Raw genomic sequence first — 22,837 nt, 5'->3', positions numbered from 1 at the left:
ATAGAAGACTGGTTGAAACTGAACAACTTAAGTCAGGGTTCACAAATCTTGACCAAGCTTGGTATGGGCGGCGTTAAACTCACCTATGAAACTGAATAATTTCAGTAAGGGTTGACATATCTTGACCAAACTTGGTCTATAGGAGGAGTTTAATATGGATAACTTTCATGGGATTGCATTTGGGGTCCCTAGTGTTATGGTCAAGGTCACTGTTACTAAAAATAGAAAAATGGTTGAAACTGAATAACTTAAGTTAGGGTTGACATATCTTGACCCAACTTGGTATAAAGGAATAGTTTATGGATACCTTTCATGGGATTGCGTTTGGGGCCCTTAGGGTCAAGGGCTCGGTTACTAAAAAAAGAAAAAGAGTTGAAACTGAGTAACTTTAGTCAGGGTTTACATATCTTGACCAAACTTGGTATAAAGGAAGAGTTTATGGAGACCTTTTATGGGATTGCGTTTGGGGTCCCTAGGGTCAAGGTCACTGTTACTAAAAATAGAAGAATGGTTGAAACTGAATAATTTTAGTCAGGGTTCACATATCTTGACCAAGCTTGGTACATAGGAAGAGTTTATGGAGACCTTTCATGGGATTGTGAAAATCCAAATATTTGTGAACAAGTTCCTTTATAATCGTTTTCATTTACCAGCACCAGAGTTTGATGATTTACTAAAATCACCGATGATAACAATATCTATATATGCCGTGACAAAGTAACATAATCATCTTTATTAATTAATTAACCTTTCCCTTAAATATTTATTTCCACTCTTATGCATGCTTCCTGTCTTCTGTGTATATCCTCTAACCTGCAATTTGGCATGTTCTTATACACACAACACACAACAAATCAACTTAATTATAATTCTCACAACACAGGCTGAAGTTCTTCTGTCAATCATTGAAAACCTGGTTTTTGTTGCATTGCAGCGTTTCTTGTTATTATCTCAAAAACAGATCGGACATTAATTATTTGTTTAAGTATTTTGAATTATACAGATGGAGAGATTATTGTATGTAAAATTAGCTTGAATACTGGTGGTACTAAAGCTAAATAATGACCTGTAAATTCCTATTGTATACTATTGAAATACTGGTACAAGGCTGATTTATTTTACAAATATTTTACAGCTGTTAGTCATTAACAATCTTTCTCATTTGAAAAGGTAATTTTTGGAAGTTTTAATTACGTAAATATAATGGTTACAGTGCTCCAGCCAGGATTTGAAAAGGGCAGGGTGCTTGGTCCAAAAAGGCACTTTTAATGCGCTTTTAATGAGCCTAAATGGGACACTTGCAAAGTTCAATATTTTGATATTTTGGTACTAGAGCTCTACTTTCAATACTAATTGTTATGATATCCAAAGATGTAGTTATTAAGTCATACTTCTGTATATTTATTATTTTCATACTAATTTCTGAAACATAACCTGACTATATGTGCAGTTATATCAAAATTGGTAACAAACTGTGATTTAAATAGAAGTAACAAATCATGCTTTATTCGCAGTTTGATCTATGGCATATCAATGCGCAACTCTTTCAACAACAGTGTTATGAATGGGAGAAGTCACTTCTCCCAGTTTTCAGCCTACTCTCACTAGGCTGAAAACTTTGGGAGAAGTGACTTCTCCCTTCAGTCAATTTAGGGAGAAGTGGGGAGACTTTAAGGAGAAGTGATACTTTCGTAACACCTGATACAAAAACTATGCCATAACACACACCTCAGTTTATATTCACATTCAAACTGATTGCTATAACTATATAAAATGTTCATAAAAAATGTATCATTTTTGGCTCAGCAAAAGTGTATTTGTCAATGTCACATAGTTTATCTCCAAATAGCATCTAAAAATGAAACAAAAACCAAGACAGCTAAGGATTTGAAACAATCAAAATGACTAATAAATGACCTGTCAATATAGTAGGGGGACGAATCTTATTTTGGTACGTTCGGGATAGGGTACGAATGTCACATTCAGCTATGCTGTTATTTACTTGTCTCTGGCTAAATAATATGCTGACATTTAAGAACCAAATGACATTTAAATCACTGTCCTTGATGAAAACTTTACCAATACATAATGGGAGGTTGAGAAATTAACTCGGAAAATTGTTCTGACAAAATGGCGATCTCGCCGATATTTTTGACATCGTAAACAGGAGAAAAATACTGTAAGTATTAAAACTCTACATAACGCAAAAAAAATAATATGTTTTTGTGTTTACAAATCAATTTTTTATCATGAACATTTCACGAAAACCAATTAAATATTTGGTGATACGTCATGTTTTTGATTTTCTTAGCGCCACCTTGCCGATGGCCCGAGATGGCTATGACCGTCTGCTTCAAAAACATCAATGTTTAAAATGTCTGGCATTGTTTGTTCAATACATATAACAATTACTTTTTAACTTCATCAATGCTTGACACGATTTTTCATAAATATGTCGCCTTTTCTATCTCATTTTAATGAACGTATATCATATTATCAGGTTCTTCTCAATGTACATTCTGATTGGTTAACTTTCAATAGCTCCGCCTACCGGCGATGTTTTGGTAATTGGATGACACGGCCCAATTATCGGATTAGGGGATTACCCTATGGCTAATTGCGATGTTTTGACTAATGGGACAGTGGCCAAATACTCGCTGATTGACAGATTTACAATGTATTAAAATTTCGGCGAGGTCAATGTCGCTTTGATGACACAAATGGGCGATTTATTTGTTTTATTTATCATCAAAGGCGGCTCTGTCAATGAAAAGGGCACAGCGGGGCGTTTGAAAAGGCAGCAGGGCGCCATAAAAGGGCAGCGGGGCGCCCCGCCACGCTAATTATGCTTAGCTGGAGCACTGGGTTAAATGAAACATAAAACCACATACTAGTACATGTATTAGCCTTTCAATAGGCTCAAATATCTAATTGCTATGTATTATAATAGGACTCAGGTGTTCTCAAGTTAAGATTTAATCATGAAATCAACATTGAGGTTTTAATTTATGACTATTGGACGGATTTAAAGAATATTTTTGGCTCTGAAAGACATAATGTATGATAAAGTAGGAAGTATTGAAATTTATATAAAGACAATTTCTGAAAACCATTTTTCTATTTCTCATACTCAGACAATGGTTATTTTGCAGGATTGGCAGTAACATACCTCTGTAATAATCGTCACCTTAGTGCAAGAACTCAATATCTGCTTCTATTTTTATATGCAGTTATTACGTTATTGCACTAAGATGACAGACTATGTAAAACTTTTATAAAAGCTATTGAATGATCATGATTCCACATTAAAATGATGTTATTTAAATTAATTTGTTATTATACACGCCACCACATAATGGTGTGGATGTGGGCTATAGAGGAATCACATTGTTCTCAGTCCGTCCATCCGTTTGTCTGTCTGTCTGTCTGTCTGTATGTTTCTGTCTGTCTGTATGTTTGTCCATCCTTGGTCATCCGGACAAGTCTTCCTTTCTCCATTACCCATATGTTTTTGCGGTATTGACTTCAAACTTCATACACTTATTGACTGTGTTGAGTAGAAGTGCTGCACAAAAGAAACATTACTTTGTTTAGAGTATTTTTAGAGTTAATGCTCCTTTATTTTTTTATACCTATTTTTGTGTTGCCTGAAAAGGCGACATAAAGTGGTTACTTTTGTTGGTGTCTGTGGCCGCGGTCGTGTTCTGTTTTCGCTTGTCAGGGGCATATCTCTTAAACTATTAGTGGTATCAACTTGAACTTTCACATGTAGATATATCTCATTGAGGGCAAGTGCAGTGCACAAGAACTGTAACTCTTGCTTCCATATTTTTAGAGTAATAGTCCATTGTAAATGTTTGTTGTTAATTTTTGTTCAGCTTAAGGCTGTTACCTTTAATTCAAATGCCACCTACACATGAACGTTAAATGGCAACATCAATGTCTATAAATGTATAAAATTTCAATCTTACAGCTATAATGTCGACAGTAAATAATTCGTCAAGAGACACATCCGACTCGCGGGTAGTCTTGTCCACTGGGTAGTCTTGTCTGGATCATAACTTCAAACTTCATATACAGATATATCTCATTTAGTCATCAAGAAGTGTAGTGCACAGGATCCATTACTCTGGCTGCAGTATTTTTTTAGTTATTGCCTATTGTTAATTTTAATACTTTTTTTGTCCAGAGCATTTCTTGAAAGGTCTTTGAGATATTTACTTCAAACTTCATATATTCAGATTGATCTTAATGAGGAGAATTGCATTGTACAAGAACCATAATTGTGGTAGCAGTATTTTTTTAGTTATTGCACCTTTGTTAGTTTTCATACTTACTTTTTGTCCGGAGCATTACTTGAAAAGACTAAGATGTATTTACCTCAAACTTTACATTCAGATAGATCATAGTGAGGAAAAGTGCAATGCATAACTTTGCGTGCAGTTTAATTTCTTTTTAGTTATCGTCAATTGTTAATTGTTATCCTTTATTGTTAGGTAGAGTTGATATTCTTCTTTATTCAATGGGGGATTTGGCAGTCTGTGATTGCTCTTATTACACTTTTTATGCCCCCCCTTCAAAGAAGAGGGGGTATATTGCTTTGGACATGTGGGTTGGTTGGTCTTTCCGTCCATCGGTAGACCAAAGCTTGTCTGAGTGATCACTCAACAATTCCTGGACCTATGATCATCAAACTTGACAAAAAGGTTTGGCCTGACCAGTATATGACCCCTATTTATTTTAGGGGTCATCGGGTCAAGTTCACAGTGACCTTTAACATGAAAAGGTTGTCAAAGCTTGTCCGAGTGATAACTCAACAATGCCTCAAACTATGGTCATCAAACTTGTCATGGAGGCTAGGCCTGACCAGTAGATGACCCCTTTTTATTTTAGGGTCACAGCGACCTTGAACGCAAAAAGCTTCTCCATGGGATAACTCAACAATACCTGCACCCATGGCCCTCAAACTTTACATTTCGGTTTGGGGGTGACCAAAAGATGACCCCTATTGATTTTGGTCATAGAATCAAAGGTCAAGGTCTCAAATCACATTGGTCAGTACAATGTACATCATATTTACTTATTCCCTGCTGCTAAGAGGATTCATGTTTATCCAGAATTATTTTATTCAGAAAATTTTAAGCCTTATTTCACAGGTGTTATAGTCATTATTTCTTTATAGTAGAACTTAGGACCATCAACTTAACTGATGCCTTGTCACAGACATAGGACATTTAGTGAGCATACATTATTGCCGGTGATACTTTTTTATTACAAGAATGTGATGTAGTGGGGTGGTATTGATCACATCCAGTCATAGCTTTAAGTGCTTTTAGAAAATAGCACGGGAAAAATAGAAGAAAAAAATCATTTTATAATAAAGATTAGTTCAAATAGAATGTATAATGCAAAGGGACATGCTCATGTTTTAGACCAAAAATAAGTATTCCCAGTAATGCATTTGAAAACACTTATTAGCCGGATTTTTCATAAAAAAATTACGGGTTTTAGAATGGCGAAAACCGGGCGGGCAGGCGGGCGTTAACAATTCTGCGTTAAAGTTTTCATTTTATGTAATAAAATCAAGAGTTTTTATCCAATGGTTATCAAACTTGGTCAAACTATTTGTCGGCATGTTCTCTTGAATATATATGAATATGGGTTATCTCGGGTCAAAAACTAGGGCACTAGGTCAAATCTTTAGAATAAATATTTCATGGTAATAAATTCAACAATTTTTATCAAATCTTGATGAATCATGGTCAGAATGCTTGTCTGCATTATATCTTGCATATTTTTTAATATGTGTCAACCTGGGTGAAAATCTAAGTCACTAAGTCAAATATTAGGAAAAATATTTCCACGTCATAAATTCAGCATTTTTTTTCATATCTTGATGAAACTTGGTCAGAATATTTGTCTGCATAATATCTTGCTAATTTTTATATCGGACATCCTGGGTCAAATTCTTTGTCACTAGGTCAAATCTTAGGAAAATCTTTCCACGTCATAAATTCAACAATTTTTGTCAAATCTTTATGAAACTTGGTCAGAATATTTGTCTGCATAATACAATGTATCTTGAAAGCTCTTTAATATGGGTCATCCCCCGTCAAAATCTGGGTCACAAGGTCAAATCTTAGGAGAAAGAATTCCATGGTCATAAAAACTCATTTATTTTTGTCAAACCTTTATGAAACTTGGTCAGAATATTTGTCTACATGTTGACTTAAACATTTGTGAATATGGGTGACCTCAGATCAAAAACTAGGTCACTTTTTTAAGGTGAAATCTTAGGAAATATTTTCCTGATGTCATAAAAAAAATGTATGCTTGCCAAACCTATCAATATCAGTAAACAACTAAATTCAATTTGCTATTTTATAAACACACATCCCAATCATGAATTTCATATCCATATTTTTCAAAAATTTAAATTTTAATTAACTTTAATATTTGTGTACATTAAATCTTAGATGATAAAGTGTGTCATTTAGGGTCAAAAACTAGGTCTCTGGGACAGATCTTATTGGAAAAGCTGATGTATTTATAAAATGTTCATTTTTCCTCGCACAAATGGAATAGTTTCTGTTGATCAGGTTATTTATATGAACAATATCTCCTATAAGTATAAATATGGGTCTTTTGGGTTAAAAGTACTAGGTCACTAGCTCAAATCCTAGGTTTGCAAAATTGCATTGTCAAATAAAAAATCCGGCTTAAATGCGGCGTTGCCGCATTGGCATCTTGTTTTATCATTATTTTGCTCTATATTATCGAAATTGCCGAAAAATTTTGCGTAAATATCAGCAAACCAGTGATATAAGACTGCTGACAAAAGACCAAATAGCAGATTTTCATATTTCTGTTCGATAATTAATGTTTTATGGCTTAAACTAACGGTTTTCAGAAAAATGCATAAAACATCAATTTTTGACCTTAAATATAAAAATCTGTGATCTAATTTTTCATCAGCAGTCGTATATAACTGGTTTCCATGCATTTTCACAAAAATTGCCTTATTCAAAGACAAAAAATCAAAAAGTTGTCAAAACTTTCAATCTGTGAGAATGCAGCTTTAAGGGAAAATGTCAGTATTTCGGATTTCTTAAACTGTCTTTAGTATCACTCCGTTTTGAGACATAATTTGTGTTAAATATATATAACAACGTAATTACACTACTGTTGATATGTGAGGATTGTCGGAGGTCATGGCGGATAGCAACGGCAACTGATAAGCCCTGCCTAATCTGGATGCTGATTGGTCAGTCGGGTATTGGTCAGCTTGTTTGACTAACAGGCAGCGTCATGTTAATTGTTATCTTACTCCCATATAAAAAATAATTAATAACAGCTGACTTTTGGAATTTATTTCATCATGTTTTTAAGCATTATTATGATATGTCGTTTAGATTAACAAAGAATACTGAATAGTAGGATGCCAATAATCAAATATTGCTTATCAGTAGGATGTCTGTCATTTGTGCCATAACTTAGCAACGATCTCGGTGGAGGTGTTGTAGTGTCAAGTGATTTATTGCAACATTTTCCTGAAAGTGACAGATTATGGGGTATTTTAGCATGGTTTTTAGATCTTTAATCTGAGGTATTTTAGCATGGTTTTTAGCATTTTTATGCCCCCCGAAGGTGGGCATATTAAAATCACACCGTCTGTCCATCCGTCCGTCCTTCCGACTCAATAACTCAGAATATCATGGACAGATTTTAAAATAACATGTGTTCGGCATACCAAGACGACATGTCACGTGCAAGAACCGTGTCCCTACCTCTAAGGTCAAGGTCACACTTAGGTGTTTATTCACAATGGAATGCTGCATATAAGGACATAGAGTATAGGTTGTCGTGTCCAGGCTGTAACTTTCCTTGTATGGACAGATTTTAAAATAACTTGCCACATGTGTTTGGCATATCAAGAAGACGTGTCGTGTGCAAAACTTGTGTCCCTACCTCTTAGGTCAAGGCCACACTTAGTGTTTATTCACAATGGAATGCTGCATATAAGGACATAGAGTATAGGTTGTCATGTCCGGTCTGTAACTTTCCCTTGTATGGACAGATTTTAAAATAACTAGCCACATGTGTTCGGCATATCATGAAGACATGTCGCGTGCAAGACCCGTGTCCCTACCTCTTAGGTCAAGGTCACACTTAATGTTTATTCACAATGGCATGCTGCATATAAGGACATAGAGTATAGGTTGTCGTGTCCGGGCTGTAACTTTCCCTTGTATGGACAGATTTTAAATTAACTTGCCACATGTGTTCGGCATACCAAGATGACGTGTCGCGTGCAAGAACCGTGTCCCTACCTCTAAGGTCAAGGTCACACTTAGGTGTTTATTCACAATGGAATGCTGCATATAAGGACATAGAGTATATGTTGTCGTGTCCGGGCTGTAACTTTACTTGTATGGACAGATTTTAAAATAACTTGCCACATGTGTTCGGCATATCAAGAAGACGTGTCGTGTGCAAAACTTGTGTCCCTACCTCTTAGGTCAAGGTCACACTTAGTGTTTATTCACAATGGAATGCTGCATATAAGGACATAAGAGTATAGGTTGTCGTGTCCGGTCTGTAACTTTCCCTTGTATGGACAGATTTTAAAATAACTTGCCACATGTGTTCGGCATACCAAGACGACATGTCGCGTGCAAGACCCGTGTCCCTACCTCTTAGGTCAAGGTCACACTTAGTTTTATTCACAATGGCATGCTGCATATAAGGACATAGAGTATAGGTTGTCGTGTCTGGGCTTTAACTTTCCCTTGTATGAACAGGTTTTAAAATAACTTGCCACATGTGTTCGGCATACCAAGATGACGTGTCGCGTGCAAGAACCGTGTCCCTACTTCTAAGGTCAAGGTCACACTTAGGTGTTTATTCACAATGGAATGCTGCATATAAGGACATAGAGTATAGGTTGTCGTGTCCGGGCTGTAACTTTCCTTGTATGGACAGATTTTAAAATAACTTGCCACATGTGTTCGGCATATCAAGAAGACGTGTCGTGTGCAAAACTTGTGTCCCTACCTCTTAGGTCAAGGCCACACTTAGTGTTTATTCACAATGGAATGCTGCATATAAGGACATAGAGTATAGGTTGTCGTGTCCGGGCTGTATCTTTCCCTTGTATGGACAGATTTTAAAATAACTTGCCACATGTGTTCAACATACCAAGACGACGTGTCACGTGCAAGAACCGTGTCCCTACCTCTAAGGTCAAGGTCACACTTAGTGTTTATTCACAATGGAATGCTGCATATAACGACACAGAGTATAGGTTGTCGTGTCCGGGCTGTAACTTTACCTTGTATGGACAGATTATTATTCATGTTTTTTTGGATTCAAACCAAACCATGAACACTTCCTTTTGGCCTCTCAAAAAGGACACCATGAGTACCGGCTCTACCAAGGAAATTGGTTGAGAGTATTTCATATCGACTTAAAGCTGTCACAATTGAATGGGGCCAGGGCTTCTTAAATCCAACAATATGCCGGTTTTGACCGATTTTGACCATGCGGACCGCTTTCAGAAACAGAAAATGGCAAAAGAATTGGTCCGATTGTTTTCATTTCTTTAATTATTTTAATTTAAAATTGCTTAGTCAGTAGAACATGTAAAACCTTTGTTTTTCCTTCACACAAAATAATAATTACCCCCAAAAACATGCTAAGATAGACCGATAGACTGATGCGACCAGTGTGTAACCTGTTAAGACGATCTATCGATATCTGTTAATTGGCATCCAAACATGTGGTAGATCACAGCAACCAGACTGATTGAGTTTCCAAATTTTAGCAGCACTGCATGGGTCTAATATAAATTATGTTTAATGTGAACAATTGTCTAGGCATGAAAAGTTTGATGCCCTCGAAATGGCATTGTTTTTTCATTGATAAAGAAAATGCTATCTGCATACATAATTTATAGATGCCATAATTTTAATTCTATATCGTACTATTAAACTCTAATTATTATAAATAGGTAATTTATCAATTAAACACTTTCTATGCAGCTGCATGTTCTATTGTAAACAGCAATAATGGCATGAATTTATTATCGCCAAATGCAATCATTTTAACAAAAGTTGTAGGTTTATTATCTGAAATGTTAGTGTATATCAATATTGCTGATGACAAATTATCATGACATGTGAACAAATTTTAGCAGAAATTTCATAGCCAATAGTTTGAGTACTTTATTTGCATTTTGACTGTAAATCAATTAAAATTCTTTGTCAACGCTTATGAACAATGTACTTAGGATTTATAGGTAAAAATAACAAGATTCCCATGAAAAGATTTATATTTGACTTTATGTTGTTCCTTAAACTATGTAAATGAAACATTTACAAAAAGCTTTTGACAGATGGAAGAAAATAGGTTGAAATAATAAGACTGTGTTTTAGTCTTTAATGTATAGCTCTTTGCACAGAGTAAACATATAGATGGAGTTGTTTGTGTATGAATTAACGTAGTGTCAGTAATCAGGCTAAAATCAATGTTTTGACCTTCTTTGCTTGTCTGTTCATGGAAGAAAATATTTAGTAGTTTAGTTGAAACTTATCTATTTTACAACATTTGTGAAACAAGTTATTACAACATTATATTATGGTAGTCACCCTCGTTGGTACGATTTGACATGAGAGTGTGGTCTTGTCTTGTGGGGGAAACCGGAGTACCTGGAGGAAACCCACTTGTCCTGCTTGGTGACCACTAACCAAATTCACATATGCCAAGGCCGGTAATCGAACCTGGGTTGCTCTGGTGAGGAGCGAGTGCACAAACTGCTGCACTAACCAGACAACCAAAAATAAGTCAAAGTATTGTTATAGCCTTGGTTTTTGCATCATTGTTGCTCTATAACTTTGGCCATAACTAAAAAACATTCAAGTTATTCATGTTAGTTGGCACAAAGATTTGCAGGGACAATATGAACATGTGAAGCAAGACCCACAACTCTAACTTTAATAACTGTTATGCCCCATTTTAACTGAATATAAACATTAGTCTGTTGGTGTTCATTCCTTGGGTCTCTTGTTTAAAGATGTGAACATTTTGACTTTTTCATTTAATATCTTCAACAAGACCATCATTACTATTACATTTGAAGTTTAAAACGTGTTCATACTACAGCAAACCATGAGAAGACCAAAAAAATAAATACCTGTGTTTCCGGTGACATGGCGAAAAAAAATAGGGTCGGTCGGTCGGGATTTTTTTTTTTTTTTTCTTTTACAGTTTCCATATCATGCAATTTTCTGTTGAATCATAACAATTATGTTATATCTAAGCATTTCATAATTTACAAAAAGTCACAGAAAAAACCCTTCGACTACCGTATTTTCCCGCCAATTTTGCCCATGAAATCTGGTGTTTTTTGTATACAACACTCGTTTGTAAGTCGTGATCGGTTTTTAGAAAACAAATCCAGCACTTCAATTTCTACAGATCTGTGATAATGTTCTACCCAAACAGTCAATTATCAACTAATTTTTTGATTTGCATGAGGAAAATCGCCGATTTTCTTGTCAACTGTGAGCTCCTTAAACTAGGCCTTCAAGTGGAGGTAGGTTAAAAATAGATAAGTAAACGCGGATATGGATTTATTTTACTTACCTTATTTTCGTACAATCAAAGTTTCATTCATATTTATAGTGAATTCAAACATTTCGGTCATTGTTATAAGATTCCCAGACGACGATTATTGATTATTATTTTTTCGATCGTATGGTATTTTCTTACCAGCCTAGGCGAAATCTTGGCAATCAAATGGAATCGTACGGTATCCGACTGACCAAATTAAATACAAACCATAGCCACGCGCCTTTGATATTATCACCGCTCATGCACTGATGTCACAAATAGTACCTTTTGATCTGCAGCCGACACATTTCAACAAATGTGTCGTTAGACACATCCCAACAAATGTGTCGTTAACTTTCGAAGATTTTTTATTGGATTTCAGATGATGGGACTTATTTTTTAATAAGGCGAAATAAATAACCATTGATAATTGCGGATAAATTAATGTAACGATTAGTGAAATGTGTATTGGAACCTGGCAAGTAGCCTGCATTAGATGGAGCAAAGCTTAATCGTAAGAAGCCTGCATGATATACGCAATGCCTAATCGTAAAAAGAAAGTTTTATTTTGGACATGAATAAATAACACCGCGAGCTATAATCCTAAATATTTTCATTTTAAAGACTGCAAAATATTCTCTTATGATTAACCACGTGTTTGGACCGTAAACATGCGTTTGCCAATTTGAAGATAGCGGACACCCGGTTCGCCGCCCTCCGCCATTTTGTATTCCTGTTGACGTAGCGTCTCGGTAATACATAATAAGGAATGCAAGTTTATTCTCCGGGTACATTGAAAGACAAAGAACGAAAATAATGACGATATATTTGAAAAAATATATAATTTTTACAATAGAATTTCTTTTTTTTACTTTTATGTCTAAAAAAAAGATTAGGGTCAGCAAGGAAAAAATAGGGTCGGTCGGGTCACCGGAAACACAGGTATTTTTTTTTTTTGGCTTAAGTAATTTTAAAATAACTGCTCCTTCCATGAACAGAAGCAAAATCTGATAGCATAAAGCCCCCCCCCCCCCCATTTTAATTAGGCGCTACTAATAATGTTCCTATAAATGCTAAATGATATAAGGTTGTCTAGTTCAACAAGTGTATGCCTCTCACCCAAGAAGTTGTGGAAATTATTCCCAGACTGAGTAATTTCTGAATTACTGTTTTTTATCCAAGAATTAGATTTAATAAGACATCATGTATTTCTGTATCTTGCAATCATGAAGATCTAGTGTCATGTTCACAAGCATCTTAAAAGTAAAATCTTAACTTAAGATGTGTCATAAATATAACCTCTGACAAATTAATGAAAAATTAATGTTTTAACTATACAATATCTGACTTTTTTGAAGATTTATGAAAGCTCATGAACTTTTTATGTACAATTTTGTTTAATTAAGTGATGCAGTGATCGTTGACTTGGGTTCAGTCTATGATTTATTTCGTTTAACCCGAATGACCCTTGGCGTGATGTAGAAAACCTGGATTTTAAGTAAATTGAAGAGTTATAAATTTGCATTTAAGGAAGGAAATATTCACATACCTGTGATTAAAAAAGAGGTCATAAAAGCCGCCTGGGTGTTTATGTACATATTATGGTCACCTTGTACATATTTTGGCACCGGGAAGCACAAAAGTGTCGTAAAAATGTGATTAAGCCTTACTTTTTGATGATAAGTATGTATTAAGATGACTTAAGAACTTCACAAACTATGCTTCTTTTATCTGAAGAAAGAACATGAATGGATTGGGTACCATAAATTAGTGATTTTTTTGTAAATTACTTGACGCATTGGTGTACCAGTTACATTATAAACAATACTTGACAGCTTTTATTTTTATTTTTTTCTAAATAGAAATTTGGTGGTTGTAATCTGCTTCATGGATGTTCAGTTGTGAGAGCTTCTATAAATTATTAAGGCGATCCCATTGGCAAAGACGTGAGCCTGATCACTAAATTTCGTTGAAGTCAGACTGAGCTGTCTTTTGTTTGAGATTATTCATTATGTATAACATTCATAATGTTTGGTCAAGAAATCCCCTCATATTTTCATTAGTATTAGCATTATTACTATCACAGCTGGACGGTGTATCATTATCTCCATCAAGATTAACGAATGTTGACAGACAATACCCTTCAAAAATTGATTGATTTCTGAAAATTGATCATGTAGCCACACTCTACCAGTAATAGTAGAATATCGTTGAATTAAAACTCATCAATTGTATATAAAAACTTGAAAGATTTGTATCCTGTCACCACATGTACCCATTATTATTCTATTTCTAATTTGACTGTTTACAATTTGGAAGGGGATGTTTACCATTTGGTCTGATTAAATTGGATATAGGAATATAACAGAAAATTGAGATTTAATGACACAGAGGTTAAGCCCTTTTACGACTTTTAGGTGACATCAGTCCATTTAGCGGGCTTTTAAAACGCTCTTGAGGTTAATATAAGCTATTAACATGAAGGAGAATGCCTTATGGTGCTTGGATGGGGTATATAAAGTGTGCATTGAATAGGTTTGACTTGGTGATGAAATTTGGTTTATTTATTTCTGGATAATTGTATTCATTTGATGTTAAAGTTACTGAATGATTTAATTAAAACCAATATTTATAATAAATGTTTTGAATCATGTTATGTCATGTGACGTTTTGTAGGCATGAATTCATCTGAAATATATATTCTTTTCATTCAGATGTCTTTGTGTGTTTTTTGACAAAGTTGAGAGTCCCTGTGATACAAATTCTTAAAACAGTGAGCGTTATAGGAATTTTACTTTAAGAATTGTTAAAAATTGATAAAATGCATATTTCATGAGACCTTCTCTTTTTGCATAATGTATTGCAGTTGAATTTATTTATCTACGAATTCCTAAACATCTTAAAGTAAACAGACCAAGTATACCAAACACAATTAGAAAATACCTCTTTTGTAATATTTGTATTTATCCATTATACCTCTTAATGTGCTCTTAAGATAAGATCTACGGTACGTTTTGTATATTAAAATATACCGTACTGTGAAAATTTAATTGAATTTCATTTTCTTTGGGCTAAATTCTATAAATCATTATGTAATTGTCTTAATAGTATATTATGTAAATCTAACGCCCAAGGGTATGAAAAATATTAAATATTGTGATGAAAAGTACCCAAATTCTTGAGATAGGATTGGATCACCATTAAGATAATTGTTTTAATTATGTTAATGAGTACTGTAGAAGTTTTATATGTAAATTGATGTGTGATGTTATACATTCGATGATGACTAATAATAAATAGGATGATCGTAATGAAAACAAAAGTTCATATAAGGTGTAAACAAAAATATGTTTCTTTCCAATTTCTTGGTTTCTTGAAATATTTCTTTTATTGAAAACTAAATTATATGGTTAAGAACATCTATACAAATCCGTATTTGCATCACTTATATCGTTAAAAGTCAAAAACACTTTATTTTAAATTATATAATAAATAAAACAAATGATAAAAAATGAATTTAAAAGGGCAATAAAAAGGTTTATGGTCAGGGCAAAAAAAGAGTGAATGTCGGGACCCCCCCCCCCCCCCCCCCCCCCCCTCCAAAAAAATAAATTGTTATGTCTAAATTGTGAAACGAAAAAAAATAAAATACAAAATGAAAATACAAATATTACAGTTTATTTCAATCTGATATGTAGTCATTAATGGACATTGAATTTCTAAATTATCAAATATTCAACAATTTTTGAAAATTAAATTTCTATCTCCACTGATCCTTACAAACACAAAATGACTTTTCTCATGCACTTAACAATGTTTGCTGTTGATGTAGAATTAATAAATACATAAATTACAGCCCCATGTTTTGATTTACGCTTTTATTCACTGTATTATGTCATTCACTTAAAGATAATGGTGCGTGCATGCAAGAAAAAAGGTCTTTATGTGTGAAGTAAAACATAACAAACGTGGCAAGATTTTTGGGTAAGACCTTGGGAAATTTGTTTTAGTAAGATTGTGACAATAGCTAAGAGGAGCATAGGAATTATGGTTGAGTCTTTGATGATAGCTGAACAATCGGTCGATCAGTCGGTTGATCCATCTGTATGTAGATCAAAGCTTGTCCGAGTGGTAACTCGACAATTCCAGGACCTGTGGTTGTCAAACTTGACATGAAGGTTGGGTCTGACCAGTAGATGACCCCTATTGGTTTTAGGGATCATCGGTTCAAAGGTCATGGTCACAGTGACCTTAAATGCGAAAAGGTTGTCAAAGCTTGTCAAAGTGAAAGGCCACGGTCACAGTAACCTTGAACACAAAAAGCTTGTCCGTGTGGTAACTCGACAATGCCAGCACCCATGGCCCTCAAACTTGACATTAAGGTGGGTGGGGGGGGGGGGGGGAGTTGACCAGTAGATGACCCCTTTTGATTTTGCTAAGAGGATATATATTTATAATCTGCACATATCAGTCATCATTTGAACATATGATTAAAAACTGTACCTACAATCCTATCACTTTGAATGGTCGTATTATAAAAACTGCCTCAAAGGCATCCTGAATTTCAATGACAAAATAGCTGTCATTTCTTCCCATGCATATTTCATTCATTTGTCCAAATATTCCTGACAACATGGCGCTCAGGGGGCATAATTTTTGACAAACATCTCTTGTTTAGGTTTTAAAATTAAATTTAAAGGCCAAAAATTGTTTTGAAGTATGTGGAAATTTTTAAGATTGAGACAGATAAAAATCATGACCAATCAAAGGGTTATACTGACAATGTTCTAAGAAGGCTAAGTCACACAAAACACTGAAGGAATCCGTTGCAGGCTTGCATTTTTTTGGACTACCAGAATTTTTGCTGGACTACCCAGATTTTGGATCCAGTAGTCCGAGGGACTACCTTGTGAAAAATGTTAGTGTCTAACCCTGGTGAATGTTCTCATATGAAGAGCGTTGATGAAAGAACCATGAAACCAGCTGTTTCGCTGATTTAAAGTTGACTTGTACAATTTAATTGTTACGAAATTTTGCGTATCAATACAGCTGAACCCCGCTGGCTTGAACTGCTTGGCTCGAATTTTCGCCGGTATACCGTTTTTAAAATCACCGTTATCTGATGATGTGGGATTTGGGCCAAGCAGCAATGCTATATCTTTTCACCACGTTTAGTCTCACATATTAGTATTACAAACAAACTATTGTCAATTGGACACTTCATATATAGAGCCTTATAGAGCCCCTTTATTGTTTGTTTGGCACAAAATGTTTATTGGACACACAGTGGACTTGAGGACAATCTGTCTGTGGTGACTGTGATAGGTTGATGGTAGCCATTATGAGGAAGAATGAGCCCTGGCTAGACTTTTTTGAGCCCGTCTGTGGGCTTGTTTGAGCCCGTATGGGGCTTGTTTGATCATGAGTCGGCTTGTCTGTAACCACAATAAGGATGCAGAGGGCATATTTGCATTTTCACAACCTGCATTTTGAAATGCGTAGTATTTTATGTCCATATGAAGTACATCATGAAACAATTATATCATCTATTCTTTACGATTTGTTGCGTTTTTATGCTACGTATGCAAATTTGCACCTGTGGTATGTTTTGAATGCGTTTATATGGTAATTGATAACATTGACTTTTTTAATAAAATGCCATTATCTTGTGTTGAAAAGAACATTAGACATGATGATGAAGCTAATTTCAATCACGTAAGATATCTATATATAAATATTTATTACAACTCTTATTCACTAAGCGATATTATGTTTCAGTAGTTCAAGAGAAATCAAAAATGATATCCTATCAGAAAACATTTAAACTCAGTATCAGCTGAAATAAGAGTGTGATAGTTTCTCATGATAATTTAATGTATTTGAAATTTTAGCAATCCATGTTGATAGCATATGAGTCTCAAAGAAAGTACAAATAATTAAATAAACTTAAAAAGAAGAAATGAATATTGAAAAAATGGGGTATTTTTCATACTCGGGCCTTGAAATGATCATTCCATGTACCTTGAAGTGTTCAATGTTGTATGTCAAGAAAAAGTGACCCACGGGTCAAATATTATGACTCATGTATATTTAATAAAATGATACCGGGGAGTCATTTATCTGTGGATGTCATTGTACTTTGCGCCTTCGTCATTATAAATAGATAATTGAAGGGTCTTCGCATTGATACAAAAATTTAGTTCCTTCATTCACAGCAACATATAGTTGATTATCGCGAGATTAGCAGCATCAGTAGTAGTAATATGATAGTTAGTAGAAGGAATAGTAGTAGCTGTTGTTGTAGAGGTGGCAACAACAACAACAACAACAATTCAGCAGGAGCGGCAGTAGTTTTAGATGTCATCATCTTCATCATCATCATCATCATCATCGGTAGTCACGGGTGGTGGCAGTGGCAGTAGCAGTGGCAATAGTGGTAGTATCAACAGCAATAGCTGCAGCATTGCCACCTGTATTACTAAGACTTGAGAGCACACATATTTAATGACCAACATAGTCGGTTCTGTTCAGTGGGGTTAAATACCTATTTACAGTAACGATCCTTTGGAGTCATGTTATTAATTAGGGGGGGGGGAGTGGGTTGTCAATATTTTATAGAAAAGGAGTCACTCAAGGACAGCGACGATTGTCGTGATTTTATGTGGGTCAAAATATGTTCTTTCACCGGTCATGGGAAGAAGACAATGCCAGATGAAAACAAAACTAAGCAATTTTCTAGATTGAAACATTGCAAAAACAAATCGCAATCAGTTATACGAAAATGCATTTTAAACGCCTCAGAATGTGTTCATGATGATATGAACAAAATTGAAGTAAATTTAACATTCAGAGATTCAGTTTCCCCAATAAGATGGGGTTTTTTCAAGTTTCTTTCGTATTTTCCATTTTCCATGGTGAATACGTATATTTACGAATTCAATATTTTTTACAGTGAAAAAAACAACAAAGCTTTTAAAATTAATAATAAGAGTATGAGACGGCCAGATTCATATATAATGTAATATAGGTTACATTTACATTTACATTCCAACTGTCTGTCTGTTTTAACCAGCATCCAGTTCTTATTGAGAACACTGTTCTTATGCAGTTATTATGTTTTGATTTTGACCATTATTTATTGCAAGTATTACAAACATCATGAGCATTGAACAAGCTTTATAATACCACAGAATTAATACAAATCGGATATTATTAAGCAATGCATATCAATTGTATAGATTTTACAGAATTGAGAAGAAACCATAAATTTTTTTTAAGTCTGAGAATCTTCTGTTATACTTGATAGTAGTATAATATTATAAGAATATTAAAATTTGAAGGAGAATGTTTAGACATTTGTATTTAATATTAATTTGTACATGTATGATCAATTTAGAACATTTCATCTATTTTTGTTTTCAGGCCCAGATATAGGTTGGACAGCACACAAGGTGGAGCTGACCCTGTGGACATTCCAGATCTGCAGGACCCTGGACACTGACCTGCTTGACCAGATGACCACTGCAGTGGACAAGGTCAAATACAGTGTGGACAAGGTCAAAGATGAATCAGTGAATGGTGTTGAAAAGGCCAAGAACACTTCCAGGAAGGTCAAAGACAGTGTGGTCAAGGAAGAATCAGTGGATGGTGTTGAAAAGGCCAAGAACACTTCCAGGAAGGTCAAAGACAGTGCAAAGACCAATGGCAAGGCCGTTAGTGGTGAACCTCCCAAGAAAAGAACCAAGACTGCAAAATGATGGACTGTGGCAAGACAGATGATATGACCTCAAATTGAACAATAATTTCTGTTTGAGAATATCTTTGTTTTAAATAGTTTGTTAAGCTAAGGCAATACGCTTCATATTGAGAGTGTAATTTTTTTTTTCTGCCTTGCTGGTTATAGGGTGACCGAGGTTTTTCTCAGATGTTTTGTTATTCAGTTTCATCATAAAAAAGATGGTTCAAATCTACGGAAATGTATGAAGAACTATGGATCTATTTTTCAAAGTTAGAAAGTGCTGTTGTCAGCAGCGATATTCCTTGCAAAATCTTTAACTTTACTCTTAAAAAGTTCTCTAAACTGTTCAATATATATATATTCCATTAAAATGTGGTGCAAATGTTTCAAGAGGAAATACAAACTTGTATACCAAAGCCTGTAACTCTGGCAATAATCTTTGTTGAGTTATGCCACTTTGTTTGTTTAGTTTTGTTGTCAATAAATAAATTTAAGTAATCTTACACACAATTATTCTTACTTGGAAATATAGTTTAAGAAAAAAAGCAATCATGCTTAATCTATTATTATCATTATTATCATTATTATTAGCTCGACTATTCAAAGAATAAGGAGAGCTATACTACTCACCCTGGCGTCGGCGTCACACCTTGGTTAAGGTTTTGCATGTAAGCACCTTTAAGTCATTATCTCAGTAAATACATCAGTTATTGCATTCAAACTTTGGATATGTATTCCCAACTATCTTACATACTAAATTAATGAAGTTAGATAACAATTATTTAAATATAATGCAAATAATAGGCCTTTATTATTCGACTTAGAAATTCTGGTTAAGGTTTTGCGTGTAAGCACACATAGGTTAATATCTCAGCAACTACTTGAGGTATTGCATTGAGACTTTATACAATGGTAGTCAACCATCCAACCTACTTAATTAACCAAATTAGATAACTCTAGTTTGCATTTAATGCAAATAATTGCCCTTTATTATTTGACTTAGAATTCTGGTTAAGGTTTTGCGTGTAAGCACACATAGGTTAATATCTCAGCAACTACTTGAGGTATTGCATTGAGACTTTATACAATGGTAGTCAACCATCCAACCTACTTAATTAACCAAATTAGATAACTCTAGTTTGCATTTAATGCAAAATAATTGCCCTTTATTATTCGACTTAGAAATTCTGGTTAAGGTTTTGCATGTAACCACATTTAAGTCAATATCTCAGCAAATATATCATGTATTGCATTGAAACATTTGATATGTATTCCCAGATAACACTTTTTTGAATATAATGCAAATTATGGGCCTTTATTATTATGTCTCCCCCTCTCTGGGGGAGACATATTGTTTTTGCCCTGTCCGTCAGTCCGGTAGTCCGTCAGTCCGTCAGTCCGTCCGTACGTCACACTTCGTTTCCGATCGATAACTGGAAAACCGCATGACCTAGGATCACCAAACTTGGTAGGGAGGTTGGTCATGAGGTGTAGAAGATCCCTATTGTTTTTGGGGTCACTAGGTCAAAGGTCAAGGTCGCGGCGACCCCCAATGTAAAAAACATTTCCGCTCAATATCTTGACAATGGTTTGACCTAGGTTCACCAAACTTGGTAGGGAGGTTGGTCATGAGGTGTAGAAGATCCCTATTGTTTTTGGGGTCACTAGGTCAAAGGTCAAGGTCGCGGCGACCCCCAATGTAAAAAACATTTCCGCTCAATATCTTGACAATGGTTTGACCTAGGTTCACCAAACTTGGTAGGGAGGTTGGTCATGAGGTGTAGAAGATCCCTATTGTTTTTGGGGTCACTAGGTCAAAGGTCAAGGTCGCGGCGACCCCCAATGTAAAAAACATTTCCGCTCAATATCTTGAGAATGGTTTGACCTAGGTTCACCAAACTTGGTAGGGAGGTTGGTCGTGAGGTGTAGAGGATCCCTATTGTTTTTGGGGTCACTAGGTCAAAGGTCAAGGTCGCGGCGACCCCCAATGTAAAAAACATTTCCGCTCAATATCTTGAGAATGGTTTGACCTAGGTTCACCAAACTTGGTAGGGAGGTTGGTCGTGAGGTGTAGAGGATCCCTATTGTTTTTGGGGTCACTAGGTCAAAGGTCAAGGTCGCGGCGACCCCCAATGTAAAAAACATTTCCGCTCAATATCTTGAGAATGGTTTGACCTAGGTTCACCAAACTTGGTAGGGAGGTTGGTCGTGAGGTGTAGAGGATCCCTATTGTTTTTGGGGTCACTAGGTCAAAGGTCAAGGTCGCGGCGACCCCCAATATAAAAAACATTTCTGCTCAAAATCTTGAGAACGGTTTGACCTAGGTTCACCAAACTTGGTAGGGAGGTTGGTCATGAGGTGTAGAAGATCCCTATTGTTTTTGGGGTCACTAGGTCAAAGGTCAAGGTCGCGGCGACCCCCAATGTAAAAAACATTTCCGCTCAATATCTTGAGAATGGTTTGACCTAGGTTCACCAAACTTGGTAGGGAGGTTGATCATGAGGTTTAGAAAACTCCTATATTTTGGGGGGTCACAAGGTCAAAGGTCAACGTCGCTGTGACCTCTAATGTAAAAAAATATTTCCGTGCAATATCAGGAGAATGCTTTGATCTAGGTTCACCAAACTTTGAAGTGAGGTTGGTCATGATGTCTAGTTGATTTTGCAATCAGTTAGTCAAAGGTCAAGGTCACTGACCTTGAGGTGAAGAACCGGTTTCTGCTCAATAACTCAAGAACGTTTACACCCAGGAACTTCATACTTGGTATGCCAGTTAGTCATGACTAGTTGATGGCCCCTATTGATTTTGGGATCCATCATTGATTATTTCTCACCTACGACCACACAATGGGGGAGACATGCGCTTTTTCAAAAAAGCAATCTCTAGTTTGACTTAGACATTCTGGTTAAGGTTTTGCATGTAAGCACACATCCCGTGCCAAAAAAAAGCTCAGCTTTCTAAAAAGCGCAGCTTTAGCTTAGCTAAAGCTATGCTTTTCAAAAAGCTGCGTTTTTTTAGCTAAGCTATTTTGAAAAAGCTTAGCAAAAGCTGTGTTTTTTATAGGAAGGTTAGCAAAAGCTGTGCTTTTTAATAATAGCTTAGCTAAAGCTATGTTTTTTTCTCTAAAAAGCTGCGCTTTTTCTTCAAAGCCGCGCTTTTTAAAAAAGAGCTGCACAAAAGCTATGTTCTTTTCTCTAAAAGCTGAGTTTTTTCTTCTAAGCTGCGCTTTTTGTTTATGAAGATGCGTTTTTTAAATCAAAGCTTAGCTAAAGCTGCGTCTTTTGACTAGGTAAAAGATTGCCTCTTAGAAAAGCTGCGTCTTTTTCATATTAGCTGCGTCTTTTCCAAAATTAAAATTGGGTTAGTATTTCTTTAAAAGACTAAGCTTTTCAAACAAAAGACTAAGCTTTTGGAGAAAAACAAAGGTTTACATTGTGAAATTCATTTTTTTATTATTTATTTATAACACATTATTCTGTAGTTTTTGGC

General features: G+C 35.3%; 1 protein-coding gene across 3 annotated transcripts in view; it reads left to right on the top strand.

Annotated features, from left to right (window-relative positions):
* Positions 1-19,851, top strand: part of LOC128223995 (uncharacterized) — a 30,730-nt gene extending 10,879 nt beyond the window's left edge. For all 3 annotated transcript variants that reach the window (XM_052933564.1, XM_052933573.1, XM_052933582.1), the window contains exon 5: positions 19,033-19,851. In XM_052933564.1, coding sequence (XP_052789524.1) covers positions 19,033-19,367 — 335 coding nt within the window. In that variant the 3' untranslated portion in view covers positions 19,368-19,851. The remainder of the gene's footprint in view (positions 1-19,032) is intronic.
* The last annotated feature ends 2,986 nt before the right edge of the window (positions 19,852-22,837 follow it).

This window comes from Mya arenaria, chromosome 2 (assembly GCF_026914265.1).
Source record: "Mya arenaria isolate MELC-2E11 chromosome 2, ASM2691426v1".
NCBI classification, from domain to species: Eukaryota; Metazoa; Mollusca; class Bivalvia; order Myida; family Myidae; genus Mya; species Mya arenaria.
The sequence above is the reverse complement of the archived record's forward strand: the minus strand, read 5'-3'. Positions and strand labels throughout refer to the sequence as shown.